The following is a 26,099-nucleotide window of genomic DNA, read 5'->3' as shown; positions in this document are numbered from 1 at the left end:
ACATTTAGGCAGGATCAAGGTGGCTCTAAGCCAGACACAGGATTCCCTCCACATCTCTGACTGCTGAATGCATCAAAGATTCAGAGTAGGATTCCGCCTCTTTCATTTGTAGAAAACTTTAGAATTTATAAAGCCTTTATATTCACAAATGATCATTTCAAAAACTCTAAGATAATGAACCTAAGTAGTATTATACCTTCCTACAGATTCAGGGATATATTTAATTTATCTAGATTCACAACTTGCAAGTGGCAAGACAAACTCAATTTTTTTATTAAGTTCAATGAATTTAAATCACTAAAATAACAGCACAGAATACTGTATCAACACCCAAAATTCCTAGGTAATCTTTTAAGGACTGCACCAATTGTTTACGGAAAGGAATTAATAGACAAGAGGCCAATCAAGAATGCAATAAATGAAAACAGCAATGCTTGATTTAACTTAAGGCAAATGGAAGTTTGAGAAGTAAAAAGCTGGCTGAAAATGGCAACAGGTCCTGTAAACAATAACTGCAAACTAAAGGTTTATTTTCACACATACACTGTGAAAATAACAGCTAATCCACACCTGCACACATTAACAGAAATTACATCAAGTCTTCCTTTAACATCCAAGAATAACATATAACTGGAACAAAAAGAAGCTAAAATGATATTTTAAAACTCCAAGAACCAAAATTTCTCCAAGTGAACTGATGGAGGAAATGCAAGGACCAAGAAAATGAATAAAAAACAAAATTAAAGCCTAAAAATATCCTTTACCCCAGTATAAAAAATTCATAAATTGAAAGGAACTCCTGCCTTTCAAAGAAAATAGTTCTTAAGAAGGCTAAAACAAATTAAAGCTGAATAAAAGCCATTGGCCAACTGATAATTACACACATGCTTCTCTTAGGGACAGAAACTGTAACAAAATAAAGGTGGGAATCATATTACAGAGAAGAAAATAAAACAAGTTCTAAATTCTGATTCAAATGTGATTTATACATGCTAGCCTGGAAGCCAGGATATCTGGGTTCCGATTGGAGGCAGACACAGCAAGGTAGCCTTTTTATGTCAAGAACTCTTTCCTGATGATTAAGACTATGTTTGCCAATCTTTTCCACATTTATGCGAATCAGATTCTCTGATTCTTGTCTGGCTTAAAGAAACCCAGTGGAACAGATTTTCACTCTTTTAAAGAATGTTTATTTGCTCTTAGTGAAATTTTCTTTCTTTTTTTTTTTTAGGTCCTAGGCCTAAGGGCAATTGTTATTATGTATTACTTTCTATCGGATGAATGGACTGAAAAGCAGAATAAATCTGAATTATAGTTAATCTCTATGAATTAAAGGGGGGGGACACACATGAAAATTGTAGAAAATGAAAGAAAATCATCTAAAAAGAAGTATTTGAGAGGGCATGGGTCTTGAAAAATATAACCAAGCACACAAAGCAAACTGACATCTTGCAAGGCATTTCCCACTAGTGATCAGGACACAAGCCTGGCTTTCCCCGCAGCTCCCGAGGTGGCTCCCCGGCGCTGACATCTCATCTGCCCCCAGTCTCCATCTTTATCTCACTTTGTTAATCATTAGTTCACGCCAAATCTCAGAGGTTCCCGCACCCCGGACAAGTTGCCACGAAGGCCGGGCCATGGCTTCCGTTTCATTACCTTTCAATCATAAATAGTCTCCTCAAAGAGCTCTCCCTCAGCTAAAAGCCCGGGGAACCCGCTCCCTCAAAGGTGTTCACAGCAAACGACGCTCCATCCAAATCAAAGTTAAGAAATGCAGCCAGACTCTTCCCAAGTGAGGTCAGAAGAGAAACGATTGGTCTTTTGAGCAGCATTTGCTTTTGCTTCAAACTTAAACTGGGAAAAAGCGCCTGCGGTTTGGAAATCTACTTAGAGGAAAAGTTTAAATTCTGTCCGTGCTCTTCCCTAGTTCTGGCCCTCCGTAATTCTTTGATGGAGAACAAGCAAGCCCCCCACATAACGGGGCCCCCAAGAGCCCGTCCGAGCAGGCCCGCGCCCCAGCCCCCCGGGGACAAGGATGCACACCAGCGGGCTCTCTTCCTCCACCTGTTGCATACCTGTTCAGTGACCCCCGATCTTAGAGGAGGCCCGCTGCCCACCGCCTCTGAGTCTCTGAGCGGGGCTATTTGTCTCCCCAGCACTGGTGACCCCAGGCGTGCCAGGCAAGCTGGGGGGGGGTGGAGGTCACTCACTCTTAGCCACAGTTGGGACCTGGAGGAATTGGGGAGGATTTCTGAGGGTGGCGGGCTGGGAGAGCGGCAGGAGGGGCCGGACCAAGATGGGGCCGGTGAGGGGGGAGATCGGGAGAGTTTGGCGCCCGGGAGTCCGAGCTCCCACAAGGACCCGGTGGGGGGAGGGGGAGCTCGCGCCAGTAGGGGTTTTGGGGGGTCGCGGCGAAGCCGGGGCGGCCGCTCCGGGATGAGTTGGGCTCAGGCAGCCCGCGTTTGGCGGGGGAAAGGAATCCTCCGCGGGCTGGGTCCCGACGGGCGGGGGTAAGGGAAGGAGGGCTTCCCCAGGTTCGCGCCCGCGCCACGGTGGGGGGAGGGGCGGCAGAGGCCAGCACTCACCATGTCGTACACGTTGAGGACCACTAGCTGGTTCGCCCCCATCCTCCTCCCGGCGGCCGCCGCGTGTCGCCGGAACGTGGGGGCCCTCCCGCCCCCCGCCCCGGCTCTCTCTCCCAGAAGAGCCCCGACGAAGGCCGCTGCTCCCCCCGCCGGTGCTTCGGGGAACGACACCCGGGGCAGGCGAGACGATCAGAGGCAGGAGCACGACCGCATCGGGGGCCCGGGGAGCATACCCAGGGCGGGCGGAGACGGAGCCTCTCCCCGGCTAGCAGCAGAAGGGGGAGCGCGGATGGCCCGGCCGGCTCCCGCTCCTCGGATGGGGACAGCTCCTCCTCCCCGAGGCGGACACGTGGGGAGAGGCGGGGCTTTGATAAGGGGCGGTCGCCAGGCTTCCCCCTTGGAGGCGGGGCCCGCCCGGCGCCGAAGTGGAGTGGGCCTCGGCTTTCGGGCCGCGGCCCCTTCGAGGCCTAAAATGGTGGCCGCATCAAGGCCGTCTCCCTCCACCTTCGGGGAGGAGCTCGGTGAGGGAGACTACAATTCCCGGCATGCAGCGCGGATCCCCTGACACCCCCTTCCCCAGGGAAGACTACAATTCCCAGCATGCCGTGCGGATGTCTTTTCCTCGCCTCGCCCAGCCTCCTAGAACTCCACGAAGCTACTACTATTTCTACTACTACTCCACTTTCCCACCCGCCCCGCTCCTAAACCGGCAAAGCCTTTGAAGCTTAATAGATGACAACACCTTACTGCGGTGTTGCATGCTGGTTCTTGAAGTCTTCGTCCACTGCACCCCTCTAGTGGAGATTCTGGAAAAAGTGAAGCTGCAGGTGTAATAGAAATACAGGTGTTCCCCAATTCTAAGCAAGATCCTCCCCTACCCCCAATGCTCAAGTCCAAGTGAAAATACACCCAAACCCAGTGGTTATAAAATCTCTTTTGTGTGTGTAAATAGCGAAAATCTAAATTTAAAATACGATGCAAGTCCTCCCTATCTCCCCTCGCCTTATTCCGTTCTTCTCCTTGCTTCCCCTTTCATCTGGCCTTGGCTGAAGCCTTAGCCGATTCTCATTCTTTTTGCGCCTATTTATGATGGAGGACGGAGAAAAAATAAAATCCTAGTTCTATGAAAAATTAGGGAGCCGGAAAACTGCCTTCATCACCTTTAAAAGAACTTAACTGCTAATTAAGAGGTAGTGGGAAACAGGAGGGGACAAACATCTGTAACTTTTAGCTACATCTCTTATTATAAGGTCTCAAGTCACAATTTAGGATATAGTTTAGGGCTATAATCCCAGGAGAGGGTCTTCATTCAGTTAATTCCACACAGCTCTGGGGACTTAAGACCAGATTTGAACTTCCTGACTCCATCCACTGGGTCACAGCTTGTAAACAGCAAGATCTGGGACAGCACAGGCAGGACAAGACTTCAAGGCTGGTTAAAAGCTAAATTAATTTTTTTCTGCCACTCTTCGATGGATACCTTAGAATCAGCCAGAGTCAGGACAGGCAAAAGTCCTTGGTCTTTATTCTTGGTCTTTTGGGGCAGCAGTCAGGGAAATGGACACAGGAATCTCCGCACCTTCTCTCTCTCCCCACCACCAAAAGTAACTCTAGATTATTTTACTCCCCACTCTAACCTCTCTTACAATTCTCTGTGTCGGGACAGATCAACCCAGCACAGGCTAGTGGGCGGGGCCATTCTCCAAGCATATGCTAATAAGTATTATCCAATTGGTAAGTAGCCTTTAGTGCTCCGTCTTCCATCTGAGTTTCAGCCCTGTGCATCTCTATACAGGTTCAAGTTTGAGTTTGGAAGGAGAGTTATTTCCCTGACTATTGTTAAGAGTGAAGCTAATCCTTAGATTACCTAGTTTGGACTCTCTCCACCAAATATTAGTTATATAAAAGACCATTAGAAATAGCATCAATAATTAAACCCGTTTAAACAGAAAAACAAATAGGATTCAGCAAAATTCTATGGATTAGAATATACTGAAGACTATATGAGAGCAAATGAGTATTTTTCCTAGGAGGAAGACGAGAGACAGAAAAGGATCTAACCCAGGAAGATCCTCCCTCAGCAGCCTCTATAACTGCAGACCTTAGATATCAATATCATAGGTATGCAATTGTTTAGTAACTGCTTTTCCTTCATCCCAAAACAACACACTTTTAAATTTAATCTCCATTGTTAGCATTTTCTTCATCACTTCCTTAAGTATTGACAATCAACAAAACACAAAACAATTCAGGCCATGATAATTATATTTGCTGATTGAAAAACAATTGTCTCTTAAATTTGAGCCTTTGAAACTTGAAATTTGAGCAATTTCTAGTGTATCTCAGTCTGTCTCTTACATAATTTGAGGGTCTGAGGGTTTCAGTTTTCCATTCAAAAGTCTTTCTCCACTATCTCCTAGAAGTTCTGTTCTCTCCATTGTTTTCAAAGAGAGTACACAGCAATGGGTTCAGCATTTTCTTAGCTGGTACCGAGCTATGTCTCCTTGATGAGGTGTGAGAATTGAGGGTAGGAGATCCTCTAGCAGCAATGGGATCCCCTTGGCTGGTTGCCCAAGTTTTGGGACAGAACTCACAGGCTCGAGGTTTGTGGCAAAATAGGTTTATTTATGCTAAAAAGACAGCTTTCTTAGTGGGCAAAGAATCCTGTTAGGATTTTTAGCAAAGATGGGTTTACACTGAGAAGAAAATATCTTCATCAATGGGCAAAAATCTTATTAGGACTTCCGCAAAGATAGGTTGATAAACCCTTAATTATATCTGGTCTTGGCCTGGGGATGGGGAGCAGTTTAAGCCACTCAGTAGAGGATATTGACTATGTCCCAGGCCGAGATTTCCAATTGAATGAGATTACTTATCTAGGAGTGGGTGCCAGGAGGGTTTTGACAGCCAGGAACACCCTTCCCCCAAAGATTTCTTTCCAACCCTTCTCCCCATAAAGATGACATGATTCTCATCCTCCACACACATTTTTGTATATATTACACAGACAAAACTTTGTTGGGATTGTTTTCTTATTAATGCTAAAAAATATGGGACTAGATTTGAAAAAAATTATATTTATAATATTTTAAAATAATATTAAAACAAATATAACATCTAAAACATAAAATAACACCATAAAGTAACATTTATCAATCAGCCATCAAATATTAAGTGCCTATAATGTTCCAAACAACATGCTAAACACTAGGGATACAAGTCCAAAAAATGAAACAATCCCTACTTGAAATGAACTTAACATTATAATGGGAGAGATAAATTTTATCTTTATATAAACTTTAAAAATATTAAATATGAATATCTAAAAAGTAGTTAAAGATTGGGTATATGGAGTCAGTTCATGTGCATAGATTTTTTTTATCATGTGACCTACCCACCATTGTGACCCTGATTTAGTCTTTTATTTCATAGATAAAGATGAGATCCAGAAAAGAAAAATGTTTTGCCCAGGGTCACAGAGATGATAAACAAGAAAGTCAGAATCTGAAATGAGTCCTTCCATCTCCAAATCCAATATTTTTTTGCCACACTATTCTTCCTTGACCTAAAGACTATCTAAACTCCTGAGCCTCAAATTAAGACTCTCCACAGACTGGCTTAAATGTAACTTTCTGATCTTTACTCATACTTCTTTCTCCCATATACTTTCTTTTTTAGCTAACTGTACTATTTGCCATTCACTGGTGAACATATTCCAAAGTTTTCAACTTTAGTGAAGTTACTTATTCTTCCACATGGATGCAATGGCCTTCTCACTCTCTCTGCTGCCATGCTATTACCTCTTACATGAAAGCTTCCCATCCTTCCTTCCTGTTCTACCTCTCACCTCAAGGACAGAAGTAATCACCACATTCTCCTTAAACAAGCACTTTCTCTCTTAAGCACTTAGTACATTCTAATTTGTATTATATTTATTTTTGTACTTGACTTATCCTTCCTACTAAAGAGTAAACCCTCTTGACTAGGGATCATGACATTGATCTATATATGTTTCCCTTTGTTGTTATGGTTCAATTGTGTCTGACTCTGTGACCCCATGGATCATAGCATGTCAGGCCCTTATTTCTTCCATTATCTCCTGAAGTTTGTCCAAGATCATGTTAGTTGCTTCCATGACACTGACTAATGTCATCCTTTGTTGTCGCCTTTTCCTTTTGCTTTTTAATCTTATCCAACATCAGAATCTTCTCCAATAAGGCCCATTTTCATTATATGGCCAAAGTATTTAAGCTTCAGCTTCAGGATTTTACCTTCCAATGAATTGGTTGAATTAATTTTTTAAAGCATTAACTGATTTAATCTCCTTGCTCTCCAAAGAACTCAAAAATATTCAACAATACAATTTGAAAGCATCAATTCTGTGGCTCTCAACTTTCTTTATAGAGTAATTCTTGCAATTATATTCTGCTACTGGAAAAAAACATAGCTTTGGCTATCTAGACTTTTATTAACTAAATGATGTCTCTGCTTTTTAGTCTGCTATCTAGATTTTCCATAGCTTTCCTTAAAAGGAACAAGCACCTTTTAATTTCATGGCTTCAGTTGCTGTCTTTGAGCTCAAGAATATAAAATCAGACATTGCTACCATCTCTTCTCTGTTTGCCAAGAAGTTATGGGACCAGTTGTCAAGACCTTAGATTTTTTTTTTTTTTTTTTGATGTTAAGCTTCAAGACAATTTTTACATAACTCCTCTTTTCACTCTTGTCAAGAAGCTCCTTAATTTTTTTTTTTTTCACTTTCTGCCAATAGAGTAGTATCATCTGCATATCTGAGTTGTTTATATTTCTCCTGGCAACCTTAATTCCAACTTTTGATTCATCCAGCTGGGTGTTTTGCATGATGTATTTTGCATATAAGTTAAATAAATAAGGTTACAATATACAGTCTTAAACCAATCAGTTGTTCTGTGTTCAGTTCTAAATGCTACTTCTTGACTTACATACACATTTCTCAGGAGATAAGTAAGATGATATGGTATTCCTGTTTCATTAAGGATCTGCCACATTTTATTGTGATCCAAAAACTTCAGTGTAGTCAATAAAGCAGAAGTAGATGTTTTTCTGGAACTCCCTTGCTTTCTCCACAATCCAGCAAATGTTGGCTATTTGATGTCTAGTTCCTCTGTCTTTTCAAAAACTAGCTTGTACTTATAGTAATTCTTGGTTCCCCTATTGCTTAAACCTCACTTGCAGAATTTTAAGCCTAGTCTCACTGGTTTGTGAAATCTGTGTAATAGTTTGGCAATTTGAATGTTCTTTGGTATTGCCCTTCTTTAGAATTGGGACATAAACATATCTTTTCCAATTTAGTGGCCATTGTTGAGTTTTCCAAATTTGCTGGCATATGGAATGAAACATTTTAACAGCATCATCATCTTTTAGGATTTTAAATAGCTCAGCAACAATTACATCACCTTCACTAGCCTTCTTGTTAGGAATATTTCTTAAGGCTCACTTGACTTCATTCTCCAAGATGTCTGGATCTATATCACCAACCACTCTATCGTAATTATGAGTGAATTTAAGATATTTCTTAGATAGTTCTTTTGTGTATTCTTGCCACCTTTAATTTCCTCTGCTTCTGTGAAGCCCCTACCATATATCTCCTAGCACTTAGTAAAGTGTTATGCAGGTACTAAATACTTAAAAAATAAATAGATAATTAATGAACAAATAGCAGGTCCTTTCTGGGATCGTGCAGAAATAATTTACAAGGAAGAAAGACTTCCAGTAGGTGCCAAACTAAGCCTCCCACAATTTTGGGAAAGGCCTTCATCATAAGTTGTTTCCACAATCCATATGCCATTTTCCAGTTCCATGACCCATTTCAGGAACATTCATACTAGCCTAAGCCTCATCCTCAGTGTTCACAGTTCTGAAGGCAAAGAAGGAATTTGTTTCTAATGGTCAGGGGTATGCCTAACATCATCATAATGACAGGCATTTATATTTAATAATAATTATTATAAATATATAAATAAAATAGAATTAAATTATTAAAAACAAATTACATTTTAATTTATAAAGCACAATTGTCCGTAAATGGCCTTTTCAAAAGATACCTATTTCCTTCTATAACTGGTGCACTTAGGCTAAGTCTAAGATCCTGCCTAATTGTTTTCAGTTCAAAAATATACCACAGGCCTATGTTCTTAGAAAATTTCTTTTGTAAACTTGTTTTCCACAGCTTTGCACTCACTTCCAAGGAGTCACTTTAGGTGGATGTAGGAATAGTTGTATAGCAAGGCTTTGGGGAATCTGCCAATCTCATTTGTAGTTAATGCTTCATTCTAGGACTTGTTGGATTAAATAAGAACTCTTATTTAATCTGATCATCTTTTTATCACAAATTGTAGCTACATGGAGTTCTATGGTAATTCAGGAGTATATTTGTATATTTCTTCCTTAATAAAACTTCAACATAATTCTTAATCAGCTAGGCTCAGTCACTACTAAAAATTATTTATTTAATAAAACAGATCTCCTTTCCCAATAGGAATTACTAATCTCTCTCCATGTATTAATTCTGAATATTGTGTAGAATTAAATAAAAGTCACTAAATATCAAATCAATTAAAAATTAAAACATCATTATTTATCAAATTTTCTTCATAGAATACTTGACATCCTTCTTGCATGAAAAAAGATTAAAAGATTAAAAGCAGTTCTATCAAGAAAGAAAACCTCACTATCTTTTTCTTTTACTATTCAGCTTCTCTCCACTTCTCTCCAACCATGACAAAAATCCTGGATGTCTCATAAATCATGACTCTTTTCAAAACTCTTCACAAAATTCTCCTTATAATGTTTTCCCATAAAATATATGTTCTAAGAATAAAGAAATTTTTCTTCATCTTCTTTCTCCTTGTCTTCTTCATACATTTTTGATAGATCAACATTAAAAAAAAAATACACTCTCTTCTTGAATCCATAGGGAGAAGCATTTATCAGGATGACAGTTATAATTCTCACTCCCTCCTGCTTTGCTCTGTAAAGAAAGAGTAATAGTTTCTTTTGAACCACTGTAGTTTCTGTTTTCTATTCCTGGTTTTCTCATGATGAATTGATCGAATTTGCCTTATCCTTTCCTTCTCCCAAGTAAATATAAGCCATATTGAGGCCAGCCTAAAATACCTTCAGACAGCTTTGAACCAAAACAATTAGCCTTGAAGTGAGCTGTCACTAAAAAATCTTGAGATTGTGTATAGAACTTGATTTCAAGTATGAATAGAAAACCACATTCTGACCTGCTGATTTGGATGCCACTAGCCAATTAGTTTGGGTACATACCACTAGCTATGAATTTAGTGTAGTAGCCAAAGAGAACCAACATTGATATGGAAACTTTGTCCTCTTAAATACCATACATCTAAGAAAGGATCATACTCATGGAAGAAATATAGGAGATTTGTGACACAGAAGATATAGGATTTCTAAGTGCAGAAAACTGTTAGACCAGCTTTTTGCTTAACTAGACCACGTTAAAAAACCACATAAATCAAGCAAATTTTATTTATTTGAACAAGAGAAAAGAATCACATTACTCTGAGAACTGGTCCAATTCTATGAACAACTTAGTATTGTTATAGCTTTAAAAAGGAATGTCTTAAGCAATAGTAGAAAAAGTCAGTGTTGTCAACATTTTGTGGTTTCTATGTTTACATACTCAAACTATAATGCCTATGTTTTATGTTTTAAAACATTCTTGCATACTGCCTGGGATACTGATTTTTTATGTGCTTTAAAATAAATCTGTCTTATGCCTTCAATAAATCAGCTTTTCTTTTCTTTTTTCTTTTTTTTATCAATGGTATTTTATTTTTTTCAAATTAATGGAAAGATAGTTTTCAGTATTCATCCTTAGAAGACTTTGTGTTCTAAATTTTATCTCCCCCCCTCACTTATCTCCCAATTCCCCAAAATCACAAAAAAAAATCTGATACAATTTAAACACATGCAATCCAACTTCCAGGGCAGAGCCAAGATGGTGGAGAGCAGACACAACTTTCTGTGATCTCTTTTAACCTTCTCTCAAGCCAACAGCAGCTTAAGCCTCTAAACTGGTCTTGGAATCAAAGAATCCACAAATATCTGGAGTACAGCACATTCCCAGAAGAAGACATCTTAGAACTTCAGAAGAGGTCTGTTTTAAATGGGCCCAGACCACAGCACAGGGAGACGGGGCAAAGAGCTGAGGCAGGAGTAGGAGCCTTGTAGCTTTCACATACCTGGGAATCTTCTGTGAGCCTCTTAGGCTACTCTGTCCTCCTTGGAAGCACGTGGTTTGGCAGATTTGCTACAAAAGGCAAATTGTAAACCACTGAACCCCAGATCTAGGAGCCATTACCCAGTACTGGAAATCAATCAGCAGAACTGCCCCAGAGCAAATTAAAGCAGCTATCCCTTCTTGGCATTGAACAGACCTCAAGCCTTAAAAAATGAATAAAAAACAAAAAAGAACTGTCACCATAGACAACTTTTATTGAGAGAGAGAACAGACCTCAAATCCTGAGTTCCTAAAGGCAAAGCAACTCCATATGAAGCCCCAAAAGGAGACATGAGCTGGTCCCGATTTCACAAGGCTTTCTTCAAAGATTGCATAAAGGATCTTAAAAGAGAATTAGAGGAAAAATGGGGAAATGAAAGGAGATCATTGCAAGAAGGAATGGAAAAAGCATATAATGCCTTACAAAAGAGATATGAAAAAGACGCCAATTCAAAGAAAAACAAAATTTGTGAAATGGAAAAAGAATTCAATGAACAAAAAAGTTCAATTGGCAAATTGCAAAAGGAACTAAAAAAGCTAATTAAAGAATAATACACTAAAAATTAAAATTGAACAAATGGAACTGAATGACTCAATAAGACTTCAAGAATCAGTCAAACAAAAACAAAAGAAGAAAAAATAGAATAAGGTATGAAATATCTCCTAGGAAAAACACCTAATCTGGAGAATAGATTTAGGAGAGACAATCTAGATTATTGGACTTCCTGAAAGCCATGATGAAAAAAATGAACCTAGACATTATCTTACAGGAAATCATAGAAGAAAACTGCCTTGATATTTTAGAATCAGAAGGTAAAATAGCCATCGAAAGAATTCACTCATTACCTCCTGAAAGAGATCCCAAAATTAAATCCCCAAGGAATATTATGGTTAAATTTTAGAACTGTCACACCAAGGAAAAGATATTGCAAGCAGCCAGAAAGAAACAACTTAAATACTAAGGAGCCACAATTAGGATTACCCAGGACCTAGAAGCTTCCACCTTAAAAAAAACCAAAAGGCCTAGAATCTGATATTCTGAAAGGCAAAGGAATTTGGATTACAGCCAAGAATAAGCTATCCAGCTAAAATGAGCATTATCTTTCAGGGAAGAAGATGGACATTCAATGATTTATGTGAATTTCACCTACTTATAATGAAAAGACCAGACCTGAACAAGAAATTTGATCTCTAAACACAGAACTCAAGAGAACCATAAAAAGGTGAAAAGGAAAGAACTCTTGAGAACTATATTTCTGTTATGCATATACTTAGAGAATACTGTTATAATTTGATTTTATTATGATAATATGAAAGATAAACTAGAGGTGGAAAGGGAATTGTACTGGAATAAGAGGAAAAAGGAGGTAAAATAAGGGAAATTACATCTTTTGAAGAGGCAAAGAAAACCTATTATAATTGAGGGAAAGAAGGGAGTGGGATGAGCATTGTGTGAATCTTATTCTCATCAGATTTGGATCTAAGAGAAAATATCAAACATATTTGATTTCACAGTGAATTTTGTCTCATCTCATAGAGAAGTAGGAGGGAAAAGGGGAAAAGAAAGGGAAAGACTAATAGAAGGGGAACAGAAAAATTAGGGGAAAGCTGTAAAAAAGGAGAAGGGGCTCTAAAGGGGAAGGACTATTTGAGGGAGTTGGTCATCAAAAGCAAAATACTGGGGAGGAGGGAAGGAGAAAAGGAAAGAGAAAAGCATAATTTAGGGTAAATAAAATGTCAGGAAATATAGAATTAGTTATTTTAAGTGTGAATGTAAATGGGATGAACTCTCCCATAAAACAAAAATGGATAGCAGACTGGATTAAAAACTAGAATCCTCCAATATGTTATTTATAAGAAACACATTTAAAGCATAGTGATACATATAGAGTGAGGGTAAAGGGCTAGAGCAGAATATATTATGCTTCAGAAGAAGAAAAACAAAGTAGGGATAGCAATCCTTATCTCAGATTAAGTAAAAGCAAAGATCCTTCTAATTAAAAGAGATAAGGAAGGAAACTATATCTTAACCATAGATAATGAAGCAATTATCAATACTAAACATATATGCACAAAGTGGAATAGCATAGAAATTCCTAGAGGAGAAGTTAAGAGAGATGCAAGAAGAAATAGACATCAAAACCATACTAGTGGGAGATGCTCTCTCAGAACTAGATAAATCGAACCACAAAATAAATAAGAAAGAAGTTAAGGAAGTAAACAAAATGTTAGAAAAGTTAGGTATGATAGATCTTTGGAGAAAATTGAATGGAGACCTAAAGGAGTTTACTTTTTTCTCAGCAGTTCATGAAACTTACACAAAAATTGACTATGTGTTAGGCATAAAAACTTCAAAATCAAATGCACAAAGGCATAAATAGTAAATGCAGTTTCCCCCAAAATCATGATGCAATAAAAATCAGATGTAATACAAGTCCAGGAGAAAATGGACCAAAAAGTATTGGAAACTAAATAATCTCATCCTAAAGCATGAATAGGTGAAACAGCAAATCATAGACATAATTGACAATAATGAGACAATTTACCAAAATTTGTGGGATTCAGCCAAAGGAGTAATAGGGGGAAAGTTTATATCTGTAGATGCTTACTTGCATAAAATAAAGAGGAGGGGCAGCTAGGTAGTGCAGTGGATAGAGCATCAGCCTTGAATTCAGGAGGATCTGAGTTCAAATCTGGTCTTAGACACTTAACACTTCCTAGCTGTGTGACCCTGGGCAAGTCACTTAACCCCAGCCTCAGAAAAAGTAAAAAAATAAAAAAATAAAAGAGCCAAACTAAAAAAATAAAATAAAGAGGAAATTGATGAATTGGGCTTGCAACTAAAAAAGCTAGAAAAAGAACAAATTAACCCCCCCCATCAAATACCAAATTTGAAATTCTAAAAATAAAAGGAGAGATTAATAAATTTAAAAATAAAAAACTGATTGAATTAATAAATACAACTTAAAATTGGTTTTATGGAAAAAAAAAAAACCCAACAAAGTAGATAAACCTTTAGTTAATTTGATTAGAAAAAAAAAAGAGGAAAATCAAATGGTTAGTCTTAAAAATGAAAAGGGAGAATTTTTCACCAATGAAGAGGAAATTAGAGCAGTAATTAGGAGTTACTTTGCCCAACTTTATGTCAATAAATTTGATAACCTAAGTGAAATGGAGGAATACCTACAAAAATGTAGATTGCCCAGATTAACAGAAGAAGAAATAAATTACTTAAACAGTTCCATTTTAGAAAAAAAAAATTTGAACAAGCTATTAATCAGCTCCTTAAGAAAAAATCCCCAAGACCAGATGGATTTACATGTGAATTCTACCAAACATTTAAAAAACAATACTATATAAACTATTTGAAAAAATAGGAAATGAAGAATTCTTACCAAATTCCTTTTATGACACAGACATGGTACTGATAACTAAACCAGGTAGCACAAAAACAGAAAAAGAAAATTATAGACCAATCTCCCTAATGAATATTGATGCAAAAATCTTAAATAAAATATTAGCAAAGAGATTACAGAAAATCATCCCCAAGATAATAACACCATGACCAAGTAGGATTTATACCACGAATGCAGGGCTGGTGCAATATTAGGAAAACTATTAACATAATTCACTATATACAACCAAATTAACAAAAAAATATGATTACCTTAATAGATGCAGAAAAAGCATTTGATAAAATCCAACATCCAATAGAGAGTATAGGAATAAATGGACTTTTCCTTAAAATAGTCAGTAGCATCTATTTAGATCATAGATCTATTTAGATTATAGATCAGCAAGCATCATATGTAATGGGGATAAACTGGAACCATTCTCAGTAAGATCAGGGGTGAAACAAAGTTGCCCACTATCACCATTATTATTCAATATTGTATTAGAAACGCTAGTTTGAACAATAAGAGGAGAAAAAGAGATTAAAGAAATTAGAGTAGGTAACAAGGAAACCAAATTATCACTCTTTGCAGATGATATGATGGTATACTTGGAGAACCCTAAAGAATCAACTAAAAACCTATTAGAAATATATATATATATATATATATATAAATATAAATGAGCAAAGTTGCAGAATACAAAATAAATCCACATAAATCATCAGCCTTTTTATATATCACCAACAAAAATCCTACAGCAAGAGATAAAAAGAGAAATTCCATTTAAAATAATTGTTGATAGTGTTGATAGTATAAAATATTTGGGAATCTATCTGCCAAGGAAAGTCAGGAACTATATGAGCAAAACTACAAAACATTTTCCCCACAAATAAAATCTGATCTAAACAATTGGAAATATATCAAGTGCTCTTGGATAGGTTGAGAGAATATAATAAAGATGACAATACCACCTAAACTATTCTGTTTATTTAGTGCTATGCCAATCAGACTCCCAAGACACTATTTTACTGAACTAGAAAAAATAACAAAATTCATCTGGGAAGAACAAATGGTCAAGAATTTCAAGGGAACTAATGAAAAAAAAAATCAAATGAAGATAGCCTAGCTATATCAGATCTAAAATTATATTATAAAGCAGTGGTCAACAAAACCATTTGGTACTGGCTAAGAAATAGAGTAGTTGATCCGTGGAGTAGATTAGGTTCACAGGACAAAATAGTCAATGACTAAAGTAATCTAGTATTTGGCAAATCCAAAGACCCCAGCTTTTGGGATAAGAATTCACTATTTAACAAAAATTGCTGAGAAAATTGGAAACCAGTATGGCAGAAACTAGGCATTGACCATACCAAGAGAAGATCGAAATGGGATCATGATCTAGACATAAAGATTGATATTAAAAACAAATTAAAAGAACATACAATAGTTTATCTCTTAGATCTGTGGAGGAGGAAGGAATTTGTGACCAAAGAAGAACTAGAGATTGTTATTGATCACAAAATAGATAATGTTGATTATATTAAGTTAAGAAATTTTTATACAAACAAAACTAATGCAGAGAAGATTACAAGGGAAGCAATAAACCAGGGAAACTTTCAAAGATTCTGATAAAGGCCTCATTTCTAAAATTAACTCAAATTTATAAGAATTCAAGCCATTATCCAATTGATAAATTGTCAAAGGGTATGAACAGGCAATTTTCAGATGATGAAATTGAAACTATTTGTAGTCATATGAAAAGGTGCTCCAAATCACTACTAATCAGAGGAGTGCAAATTAAGACAACTCTGAGATATCACTACACACCTCTCAGATTGGCTAAGATGACAGGAAAAGATAATGCCGAATATTGGAGGAAATGTGGGAAAACTGGGACATTGATTCATTGTTGGTGGAACTGTGAACCATTCTGGAGAGAAATTTGGAACTATGCTCAAAAAGTTATCAAACTGTGCATATCCTTAGATCCAGCAGTATTTCTACTGGGATTATATCCTAGAGAGATCTTAAAGGAGGGAAAGGGATCCACATATGTAATAATGTTTGTGGCAGTCCTTTTTGTAGTGGCTAGAAAATGGAAACTGAATGGATGTCCATCAATTGGAGAATGGTTGGGTAAATTATGGTACATGAATGTTATGGAATATTATTGTTCTGTAAGAAATGACCAGCAGGATGAATACAGAGAGGCTTGGAGAGACTTATATGAACTGATGCTGAGTGAAATGAGCAGAACCAGGAGATCATTATACATGGTAACAACAAGAATATACAATGATCAATTCTGATTATGGCTGTCTTCAACAATGAGATGATTCAAACAAATTCCAATTGTTCAGTGATGAAGAGAGCAATATATACCCAGAGAGCACTGTGGGAATTGAGTATGGATCACAACCTAGCATTTTCACTCTGTTGATGTTTTCTTCCATTTTGTTTTCTTTCTCAGGTTTTTTTCTCTTCTTGATCCGATTTTTCTTGTGCAGCAAGATAACTATAAATATGTATACATGTATTGGATTTAACATATATTTTAACATATTTAACATGTATTGGACTACCTGCTATCTAGGGGAGGGGATAGGGGGAAGGAGGGAAAAATAGGAAGTTTTGTAAGAGTTCAATGTTGAAAAATTACCCATGCATATGTTTTGTAAATAAAAAGCTTTAATAAAATTTAAAAAATAAACATATGCAATCCTTTTTAACATTTCCATATTTGCCATGTTGTGCAAGGAAAATCAGACTAAAAGTGGAAAAAACCATGAGAAAGAAAAAAACAAATAAACAAAAAAGTGAAAACACTATGCTTTGATTTACATTCAATATAGTCCTCTCTCTGGATGTAGATAGCACTTTCCATCATAAATCTATTTGAATTACCTTGAATTACCTCATTGTTGAAAAGAGCCAAGTCTCCTGGAGAGACTTAAATGAATTGATGCTTAGTGAAATGAGCAGGACCAGGAGATCATTATACACTTCAACAATAATACTATATGAAGATCAATTCTGATGGACATGACCATCTTCAACAATGAGATGAACCAAATCAGTTCTAATGGAGCAGTTATGAAATGAACCAGTTACACCCAGTGAAAGAACTCTGGGAGATGACTATGAACCACTACATAGAATTCCCAATCCCTCTATTTTTGTCCATCTGTATTTTATTTCCTTCACAGACTAATTGTACACTATCTCAAAGTCCTATTCTTTTTGTACAGCAAACAACTGTTTGGACAAGTATACATATATTGTATTTAATTTATACTTTAACACATTTAACATGTATTGGTCAATCTGCCATCTGAGGGGCCCGGGGGGGGGGGAAGGAGGGGAAAAATTGGAACAAAAGGTTTGGCAATTGTCAATGCTGTAAAATTACCCATGCATATATCTAAAACTATAATTAAAAAAAAAAAAAAGAAAAAAAAAGAAAAGAGCCAAGTCTGTCCCAGTTGATCATCATGCAATCTTGCTGTTAATGTGTACAGTGCTTGTCTGTTTCTGTTCACTTCATTCAGTATTAGTTCATGTAAGTCTTTCTAGACTTTTCTGAAATCAGCCTGCTCATCATTTTTTAAAATAGAACAATAATATTCCATTACATTCATATACCATAACTTATTCAGCCAGTCCCCAACCAATGGACATCCACTTGATTTCCTGTTTGTTGCCACTACAAAAAGGGCTGCTACAAAAATATTTGTACATATAGGTCCTTTTCCTTCTTTTATGATCTGTTTGGGCTAAGGACCCAGTAGTGACATTGTTGATTTGAAGGTTATGCACAATTTTATAGCCCTTTAGGCACAGTTCTAAATTGCTATTCAGAATGGTTGGGTCACTTTACAACTCCACCAACAATGCATCAGTACCCTGGTTTTACTATATTGTTTCCAAAATTTATCTTTTTTTTTTTCCTGTCAGCCCAGATGTGAAATGGTACCTCAGAGTTGTCTTAATTTGCATTTCTCTAATCAGTAATGATTTAGAGCATTTTTTCATATGACTATATATGGAATAGCCCAGCTTTTCAAAGATTTCCTGAAGAAAATCCCCACTGAATAAATGCAGTCACACTTGCATGCAGATAACATCTTTACCTCCTAGGTAATCAAAGACATTATCTAGAAAGTTATTACTGCCCTATTAAAATGACAGGATTATCTCTCTACCATTAGAATTATATATTTTTAAATTAAAGCTTTTTATTTTCAAAATGTATGCATAGATAATTTTCAACATTCATTATTTTTAATCTCTCTCTTCCTCTCACCCTCTCCCTTAGATGGCAAGCAATCCAATATATGTTAATTGGAATTCTTTTATACATATTTCCACAATTATCGTGCTATACAAGAAAAATCAGATCAAAAGAAGAAAGAAATGAGAAAGAAAACAAAAAGCAAGCTAACAACAACAAAAAGTGAAAATACCATGTTGTGATCCACACTCAGTTTCCACAGTCCTTTCTCTGGGTGCAGATGGCTCTTTTCATCACAAGATAATTGGAACTGGCCTGAATCACAAGTCACTATTGAAAAGAGCCATGTCCACCAGAGTTGATCATTGTATAATCCTGTGGTTGCTGTGTACAATATTCTCCTGCTACTACTCACTTCACTTAGCATCAGTTCATGTAAGTCTCTCCAGGACTTTCTGAAATCATCCTGCTGATTGTTTCTTATAGAACAATAATATTCCATAGCATTTATATACCATAGCTTATTCAGCAATTCTCCAACTGATGGACATCTACTCAGTTTCTAGTTCCTTGCCCTTACAAAAAGAGATGCTATAAATATTTTTTGCATATGTGAGTCCTTTCCCCTTTTTAATGATTTCTTTGGAATACAGGTCCAGTAAAGACACTGCTGGATCAAAGGGTATGCACAGTTTGATAGCACTTTGGGCATAGCTCTATAATGCTGTCTAGAATAGTTGGATCAGTTCACAACTTCATCAACAATGTATTAGTGCCCTAGTTTAGAAATCTCGACAGCTTCCCTTCCCTCTTTGGCTGCTTTTCCTTTTAGTCTCATCTATAGGATCCGATTTATCTTCTCTCCGAACCCTTTTATTTATTTATTTTTTTTATTTTTATTTTTTTCCTGAGGCTGGGGTTAAGTGACTTGCCCAGGGTCACACAGCTAGGAAGTGTTAAGTGTCTGAGATCAGATTTGAACTTGGGTCCTCCTGAATTCAGGGCTGGTGCTCTATCCACTGCACCACCTAGCTGCCCCTCTCCGATCCCTTTGAAATCTGCTCTTCTCAACTTTTGAGTTCTAGATCAGATGATTCCCAGTTTTCATTACTCATCTTAATTAGGTCACTGCAAATTCACATTGCTTTCTATAGATTTTGATTAAAGCCCTCTCCATTTATCCAATCCTTTGTTTTTGAGATTTTCTGGAAATAAGATCCTCATTCTTTGCTATTTTTGCTCATACATCCCTTATAGGACTGCTGTAGCAAACTACTTGTTGGTGTATAATTAGGAGATGCCACCCTCCTCACCTTCTCTTGACAACCATACTTAATTTCTTTGCCTTCTCTTATTCTTACACTGAATTACCAGATAATTCTTCCTATTCAAGTCATTCTCCTCTTCCTTCAGTTCAGCTTCTTTTCATTTTTCTTCTGCTTCTCCATTTTCTCATCGTCCTAGGAAACCTTCATATTCATCTCTTTGGATCCTTCATTTTTATCTTTTTCTACATCTCCCCCTACAAATTTTCCCTCTTTATATTTCTCTCCTACTTCAGCTCTATCTTGATTCAGGACCTCAACATTATCTAGCATTTTCTCTTCTCTCTAATAGGCTTTGTGTAGGAATTTGGCATTGTCTAGGAACCCCTCTATCACTCTGCTGTTCTGTTTAGCTGCTGTTATCTTTGGGAACCACATGGTTTTCCTGTCTTTTCAAACAGATGATTGACTGGAAGAGATGTGAAAATATATAATTTCCAGGAAACTGGGTCTCAGCCTTTGTGTTTAGTTCTTAACCCATTTCTCATAGCTCTGCTGCTTTCTGTGCACTCTTTTCTTCATCCATCTATAAATTCATCCATCTATTAGGTCTCTTTATCTTAACAATGTTGGAAGTGCTGCTATGGCTCTTAGCTCCTACCATAGGCTGGGACTTTTGCTCCATTTTCAACCTGGGCTGTTTTGCTCTTTAGGCAACTGGGTGGTTACTCTCCCTTCCCTTCACCCAGTATTATAGGGTTTCCTCATGTTGGTTTAACTCACTGCAATTCAGAATTCTGGAGTTCAAGAGATAAGGAAACCTCAGCCTCCTTCGTAGCTAGATATAGGCCACCATATTTTGCTGTGTTTTATCCTTTAAAAACCATATCTGAAAGAATAGATTGAAGTTTGAGATTAGCCATGACTCATTCTCAGATTTATTAAAAAAAACAAACAAACCCAAAAACTAACTACTTTACTCCCTCCCCCCACAATTACATATAAAAACAATTTATAGCATTCATTAAAATATTTTTTGAGTTCTGAGTTTTCTCTCTTCCTTCCCTCTCTGGCCCTTTCCTTGAGACAGCAAACAAATTGATATAGGCTACACATGTACAATTATGAAAAACACATTTCCATATTCATCTTATTAGGTAAAAACACAGATTAAAAAATTCATATACAATAAAGTGAAAACTAGTATGCTTCATTTGCATTCAGGTTCTATCAGTTCTTTCTTAGGAGGTGGATAGCATTTTTCATCATGAGTCCTTTAGAATTATCTTGGATCATTATATTGCTGAGAACAGTTAAGTCATTCACAATTGATCTTTCTACAATATTGAAATTATTGTTGTCAATCAGATTGGAACTGGTCTCTAATTGGTGGGTAGTTGGAACTGAACAGGGGCAGGCTAGAGATAGGAGAGTCAGAGAACAGATAGAAGTTTAATTAATTTCAAAGTGAGGTAAATGTTTCCAAATAGAAGTCCTCCTGAAAAGGGGGGCTTAACATACCAGGACAAAGCCAGAGCTTATATACAGGAAGAACTACAAGTAGGCTGGACCATTATAAGATCATTCTTAGATCTTGATTACCAGCTCTTATAGCAGGCTCATGCATGGGCAATGCAGACATTCCTGGGTCTTATAGGGACAATCTCCAGTCTAAAGGGTCTTTGGACCTTGTGGGGGTACAGAATCATAGTTAGCTTGGCAGGAACAGGAATGCATATCTGCTTTGGTTCACTTGATAGTTAGATGAAACAGCGATTGTGAGCATGTCAAGAGACATGATACATTATCTGCTTCTGGCTCTCAGGTTCCTGGGAAATAAAGGGATTCCCTCAGTGAAGACTTGGTGCTTGGTGTCAGATCATCCTGAGATTAAAGGATTGTTGTTATCCAAAATCAGAACAGTCTGATTTCTGGACCTTAGCTCTGGGAAACGGTGTCTCTAAAATATTTAACCCAATGTCCAATGTTCTTCTGATTCTGCTCATTTCACTTTGGATCATGTAAGTCTTTTTTTTTTTCCATAATTGACAATTAAAAAAAATTATGGCTTTTTATTGACAGAACATATGCATGGGTAATTTTCAGCATTAACCCTTGCAAAAACTTCTGTTCCAACTTTTCCTCTTTTTTCCTTCACCCTCTCCCCTAGAAGGCAGTCCCATACATGTTAAACATGTTAAAGTATATGTTAAATACAATACATGTATACATATTTACACAGTTATCTTGTTACACAAGAAAAATTGGATGTAGAAAGAAGGTAAAAATAACCTGGGAAGAAAAACAAAAATGCAAGCAAACAACAACAGAAATAGTGTAAATGCTATGTTGTAGTCTACACTCATTTCCCAGTGTCCTTTCACTGGGTAGAGCTGGTTCTGATCATCACTGATCAATTGGAACTGTTTTGGATCCTTTTATTGCTGAAGATAGCCACTTCCATCAGAATTGATCCTTATATAATAATGTTGTTAAAGTATATAATCTCCTGGTTCTGCTCATTTCACTCAGCATCAGTTCATGTAAGTCTCTCCAAGCCTCTTTGTATTCATCCTGCTGGTCATTTCTTACAGAACAATAATATTCCATAACATATACCATAATTTACTCAGCCATTGTCCAATTTATGGGTATCCATTCAATTTCCAATTTCTAGCCACTACAAAGAGAGCTGCCATAAACATTCTTGCACATACAGGTCCCTTTCCCTTCTTTAAGATCTCTTTGGGATATAAGCCCAGTAGTAACACTGCTGGGTCAAAGGGTATGCACAGTTTGATAATTTATTGAGTATAGTTCCAAATTGCTCTCCAGAATGGTTCTTTCCATTCACAACTCCACCAACAATGCATTAGTGTCCCGATTTTCCCACATCCCCTCCAACATTCATCACGATCTTTTCCTGTCATCTTAGCCAATCTGAGAGGTGCATAGTGGTATCTCAGAGTTGTCTTAATTTGCATTTCTCTGATCAAAAATGATTTGTAACACCTTTTCATACGAGTAGAAATAGTTTCAATTTCATCATCTGAAAGTTGTTCATATCCTTTGACCATTTATCATTTGGAGAATGGTTTAACTTCTTATAAATTAGTCAATTATATATTTTGGAAACGAGGCCATGCAAGTCTTTTAATTTTATTTGAAATCATTCTGCTTGTCATTTCATATAATAGCACAATAATATTCACTTCAATCATATATCACAACCTGTCCAGCCATCAGCAATTAATGGGCATCATTTCAATTTCCATTTCTCGGCCACCATAAACAAAAGCTGCTATAAATATTTTGTACAATATTTTGTTAATTTTTTACCGCTTTTCTTTGGATCTCTTTGGGATACAGGCTTATTAGTATTATTACTGGAGCAAAAGATATGCACAGATTTCTAATCCTTTGAGTTCCAAAATTCTCTCCAGAATGGTTGGATCAATTCACATTGTGCATTGGTCTCCCAATTTTCCCACACTCCTCTATTTATTATTTTCCTTTTTTTAATCATAGCTAATTTGATAGGTATGAGATGATATTTAATGAACTGAAAGACTTTCAGATATTTGTGACAAAAACAGCAGAACTTAAAGGAAAAATCAACATATAACATTGAGGAGAAATATAAAGTAAACATTAAAGACAAATTTTAAGGGACTCAAAAAGGTCAAATCATTTACTTCTATATGAAAATATTTTCAATTCTTTAATGATTATAACTTATAGTTTGAAGTAAAAGCTTGGGCTGAGTTGCATATGATAGTGTGATTCTTGGAAAAAATATAAAATTGTTTAGGAGAGGTAAAAAGGAGCAATTATTTCATACAAATGAGACAAAAAAAGGAAAAATAAATGAATAAGAAATTAGTGGGGGGAGGACAGGTAGTGTCGAAAACTTTCTCTTAGAATGATTAAAGAGGGAACAACATATACATATAGAAGAACATGAAAGTCTTGTAAATTAATAAACAAATAATAGGATAAAATAGGCTTTTCAGATAGGCTGAAAAGAGATGATAGAGGAGGAATTCTTGGAAGAGTGGGTAGATTAAGGAATATAAAGATTAGGTAGTAGATAATAATAAAGCAAAGGAGTGAGAAAGGATAGGAATAGGGTGAGAAAGAGGGGATTGATCATTGGTCAGTAGTTGCTTCCTTTTCAGTCCATCCAATGAATTAAAATATCAGTAGGGAAGGGGGTATGTACCCGCATCTTTTCCACTATATAATTCATTCCCTGTTTCTGCCATGTGCCACACACCATGCCAAACTATCTGGTTGATGTGCTTGGACTTCTCCTTGCAAGGATTGAATAAATGCTTTTTGTTTGTTTCTGGAGATGCTTCCAAGTAGTCAATTTATATAACACCCATCCCACACAGTTTATGAGGGCTTGTCTGGGATCTGTGACTTTCCAGAGAGATATAAGGCAGGCACCAGCCATCCTCAGCCTCCCTCTCCATGAAGTATCAGCCTGAGGTGGAAGCACTCAATCAGAAGTAAAGTCTTAGAAGAAGCCTGAGGGTGAGAGGACAGTCAAGTAATTTGTGGGCATAATCCAGGGATAAGAGCACTGCCTGTGCCCTTGGGCTGTCCTTAACCTGCAGGGATCATCTCAGTGACCCAAGGAAAGGGATGGCATCCAGAAGGAAGTCCAGATAACAGCACAGAGCAGGGGTACTCTGGATGACTGCTGAATGGAGGTGACCCCTCCAGGCTTGGGGATCCCAGTCAAGAGGTCAGCTCTATGATTTACATAATTAGAAATCATTAGAATGGAGCTTCTCTCCCCAGAGGAAATGGGGAAGGAGTAGTACAAACCCAAATCTTTGAAGTAAAAATCTAAATTATGAATTACCAGACTATAAAAAGAAATATAAAATGAAAATGAGGAGAAATTGATACTTTGTGTGAGGGTGGGACAGTCTTCTTCCATATCATTTTTGTCTGTTTGTGTTCTGTCTGTTCTGTGAGCTAGATTTTATTACCTGGAAAGATTTAAAATGCAGGCAGTTAAAAGAAAAACTTCTATGAGTTAGAACATTGGGAAAGATTTCTTAACTCCTTAATTCCCATTTTACAAGGGGGAAAAAAATCTGACTTTTTTCCTATGGATTCCCAACTCTGGCCAATCTGGGGGCTATTGAAATAAGGTTAGCTAATTAAAATTATAGTACTGCTAAAATTATGTTTTAGCAGATTCCCAAAGTTTTGAGAGCAATGGTTGAAGGTTTGGCAATTAGTCATTTTAAGATTGCAACACATTGGGGTTAGTTCCAGAAATTTACCCTATTCTGAAAGAAGGGAGTGAAAAAGAAAAAGAAAAATTGTGTAAATCATAACTTTTTACCAATTCTTCCTTGAGTCTTATCTTGTCCATAGTACCTTTCTATTCCATTGGGAAAGCAACCCTTCAGAAGATATTAAAAGACTATTTTTATGGCCCTGATCACTCAGCAAGCTCTATTCCTGGGAGTCCTGAGTGTATTTCAGTTGTGAGGATTGTTAACAAGATTAATATAACAAAGTCCCTCTGTTTGCTAACCTCTCTCATCTCAGATCAGATTAAGAAAAGAGAATGCTAAAGAACTGTAGGGAAACTCAAATTCTGCCTCATTTATAGACATAGGGAAAGCAGCAACAGCCATGGGAACTCTACACAATCTTGCCCAAATATCTCCCCTGCCCAGCTTGAGGCAGTGGGGATGGAGAAGGGGTCAGACCCTGTAATGGGCCAGAACTCTGTAGAAAGGTGTTAACTCCGTGGAATTGATAAGAGAATGGTTATCTTATTTATCATGGTGATGAATAGTTCTCTAGTTCAGTATGATTGATTTAGTCTTACAACAAATAATGATTTCCTAGTGAGATAATGATTGGTTTATACTCAGTATTGTAATGATGTAATTGTAATAGAGTATATAAACTAGGGACAAACTCAGCCAAAGAGAGAGAAGACTTGACCAGCCTCCTAATGGCTCTCCTGCCTCCTGCATTCCTCCACTGAAACCAAGACCCATTCTGGAGGCCCTCTAGAAAGCTAGCCCAGCCCCAGGAGAAGGAGACAGAGTGGGAAGGAGATAATAAAGACTTTGGACTTTATGACTATTCTCATGGTGATTATTCTGCTGAAATCAAGGCTGATCTGAAGGCCCTCCAGAGAGCTAACCAGAACATTACTAGACTACATGGTTAGCATTCCCTGACCCTTGGCACCTAAAACTACCATCAAAGGAAGATCCTGGCAAAGTCACCTCAGCCTTCAGCAGGGACTGTCTAGCAATTGCCTGAGAAGAATCTGGGTGCCCCAGGCAGGCAGCA

General features: G+C 37.2%; 1 protein-coding gene across 2 annotated transcripts in view; it reads right to left on the bottom strand.

The window, feature by feature from the left end:
* The window catches only part of DESI2 (desumoylating isopeptidase 2), a 36,678-nt gene extending 33,503 nt beyond the window's left edge, over nucleotides 1-3,175 (bottom strand). The window contains exons 1-2 of one of the 2 annotated variants that reach the window (XM_074262560.1): nucleotides 2,586-3,137; nucleotides 2,076-2,229 (exon numbers count right to left, since the gene is read on the bottom strand). Coding sequence is in view for 1 of the 2 variants with exons in the window: in XM_074262559.1 (XP_074118660.1) it covers nucleotides 2,586-2,627 (42 nt within the window). In the remaining variant the exon portion in view is untranslated. Of the gene's footprint in view, nucleotides 1-2,075; nucleotides 2,230-2,585 lie in introns of both variants that reach the window. The other variant, XM_074262559.1, reaches the window with a different exon arrangement.
* Nucleotides 3,176-26,099: the final 22,924 nt, after the last annotated feature.

This window comes from Sminthopsis crassicaudata, chromosome 4, assembly GCF_048593235.1.
Source record: "Sminthopsis crassicaudata isolate SCR6 chromosome 4, ASM4859323v1, whole genome shotgun sequence".
NCBI classification, from domain to species: Eukaryota; Metazoa; Chordata; class Mammalia; order Dasyuromorphia; family Dasyuridae; genus Sminthopsis; species Sminthopsis crassicaudata.
The sequence above is the reverse complement of the archived record's forward strand: the minus strand, read 5'-3'. Positions and strand labels throughout refer to the sequence as shown.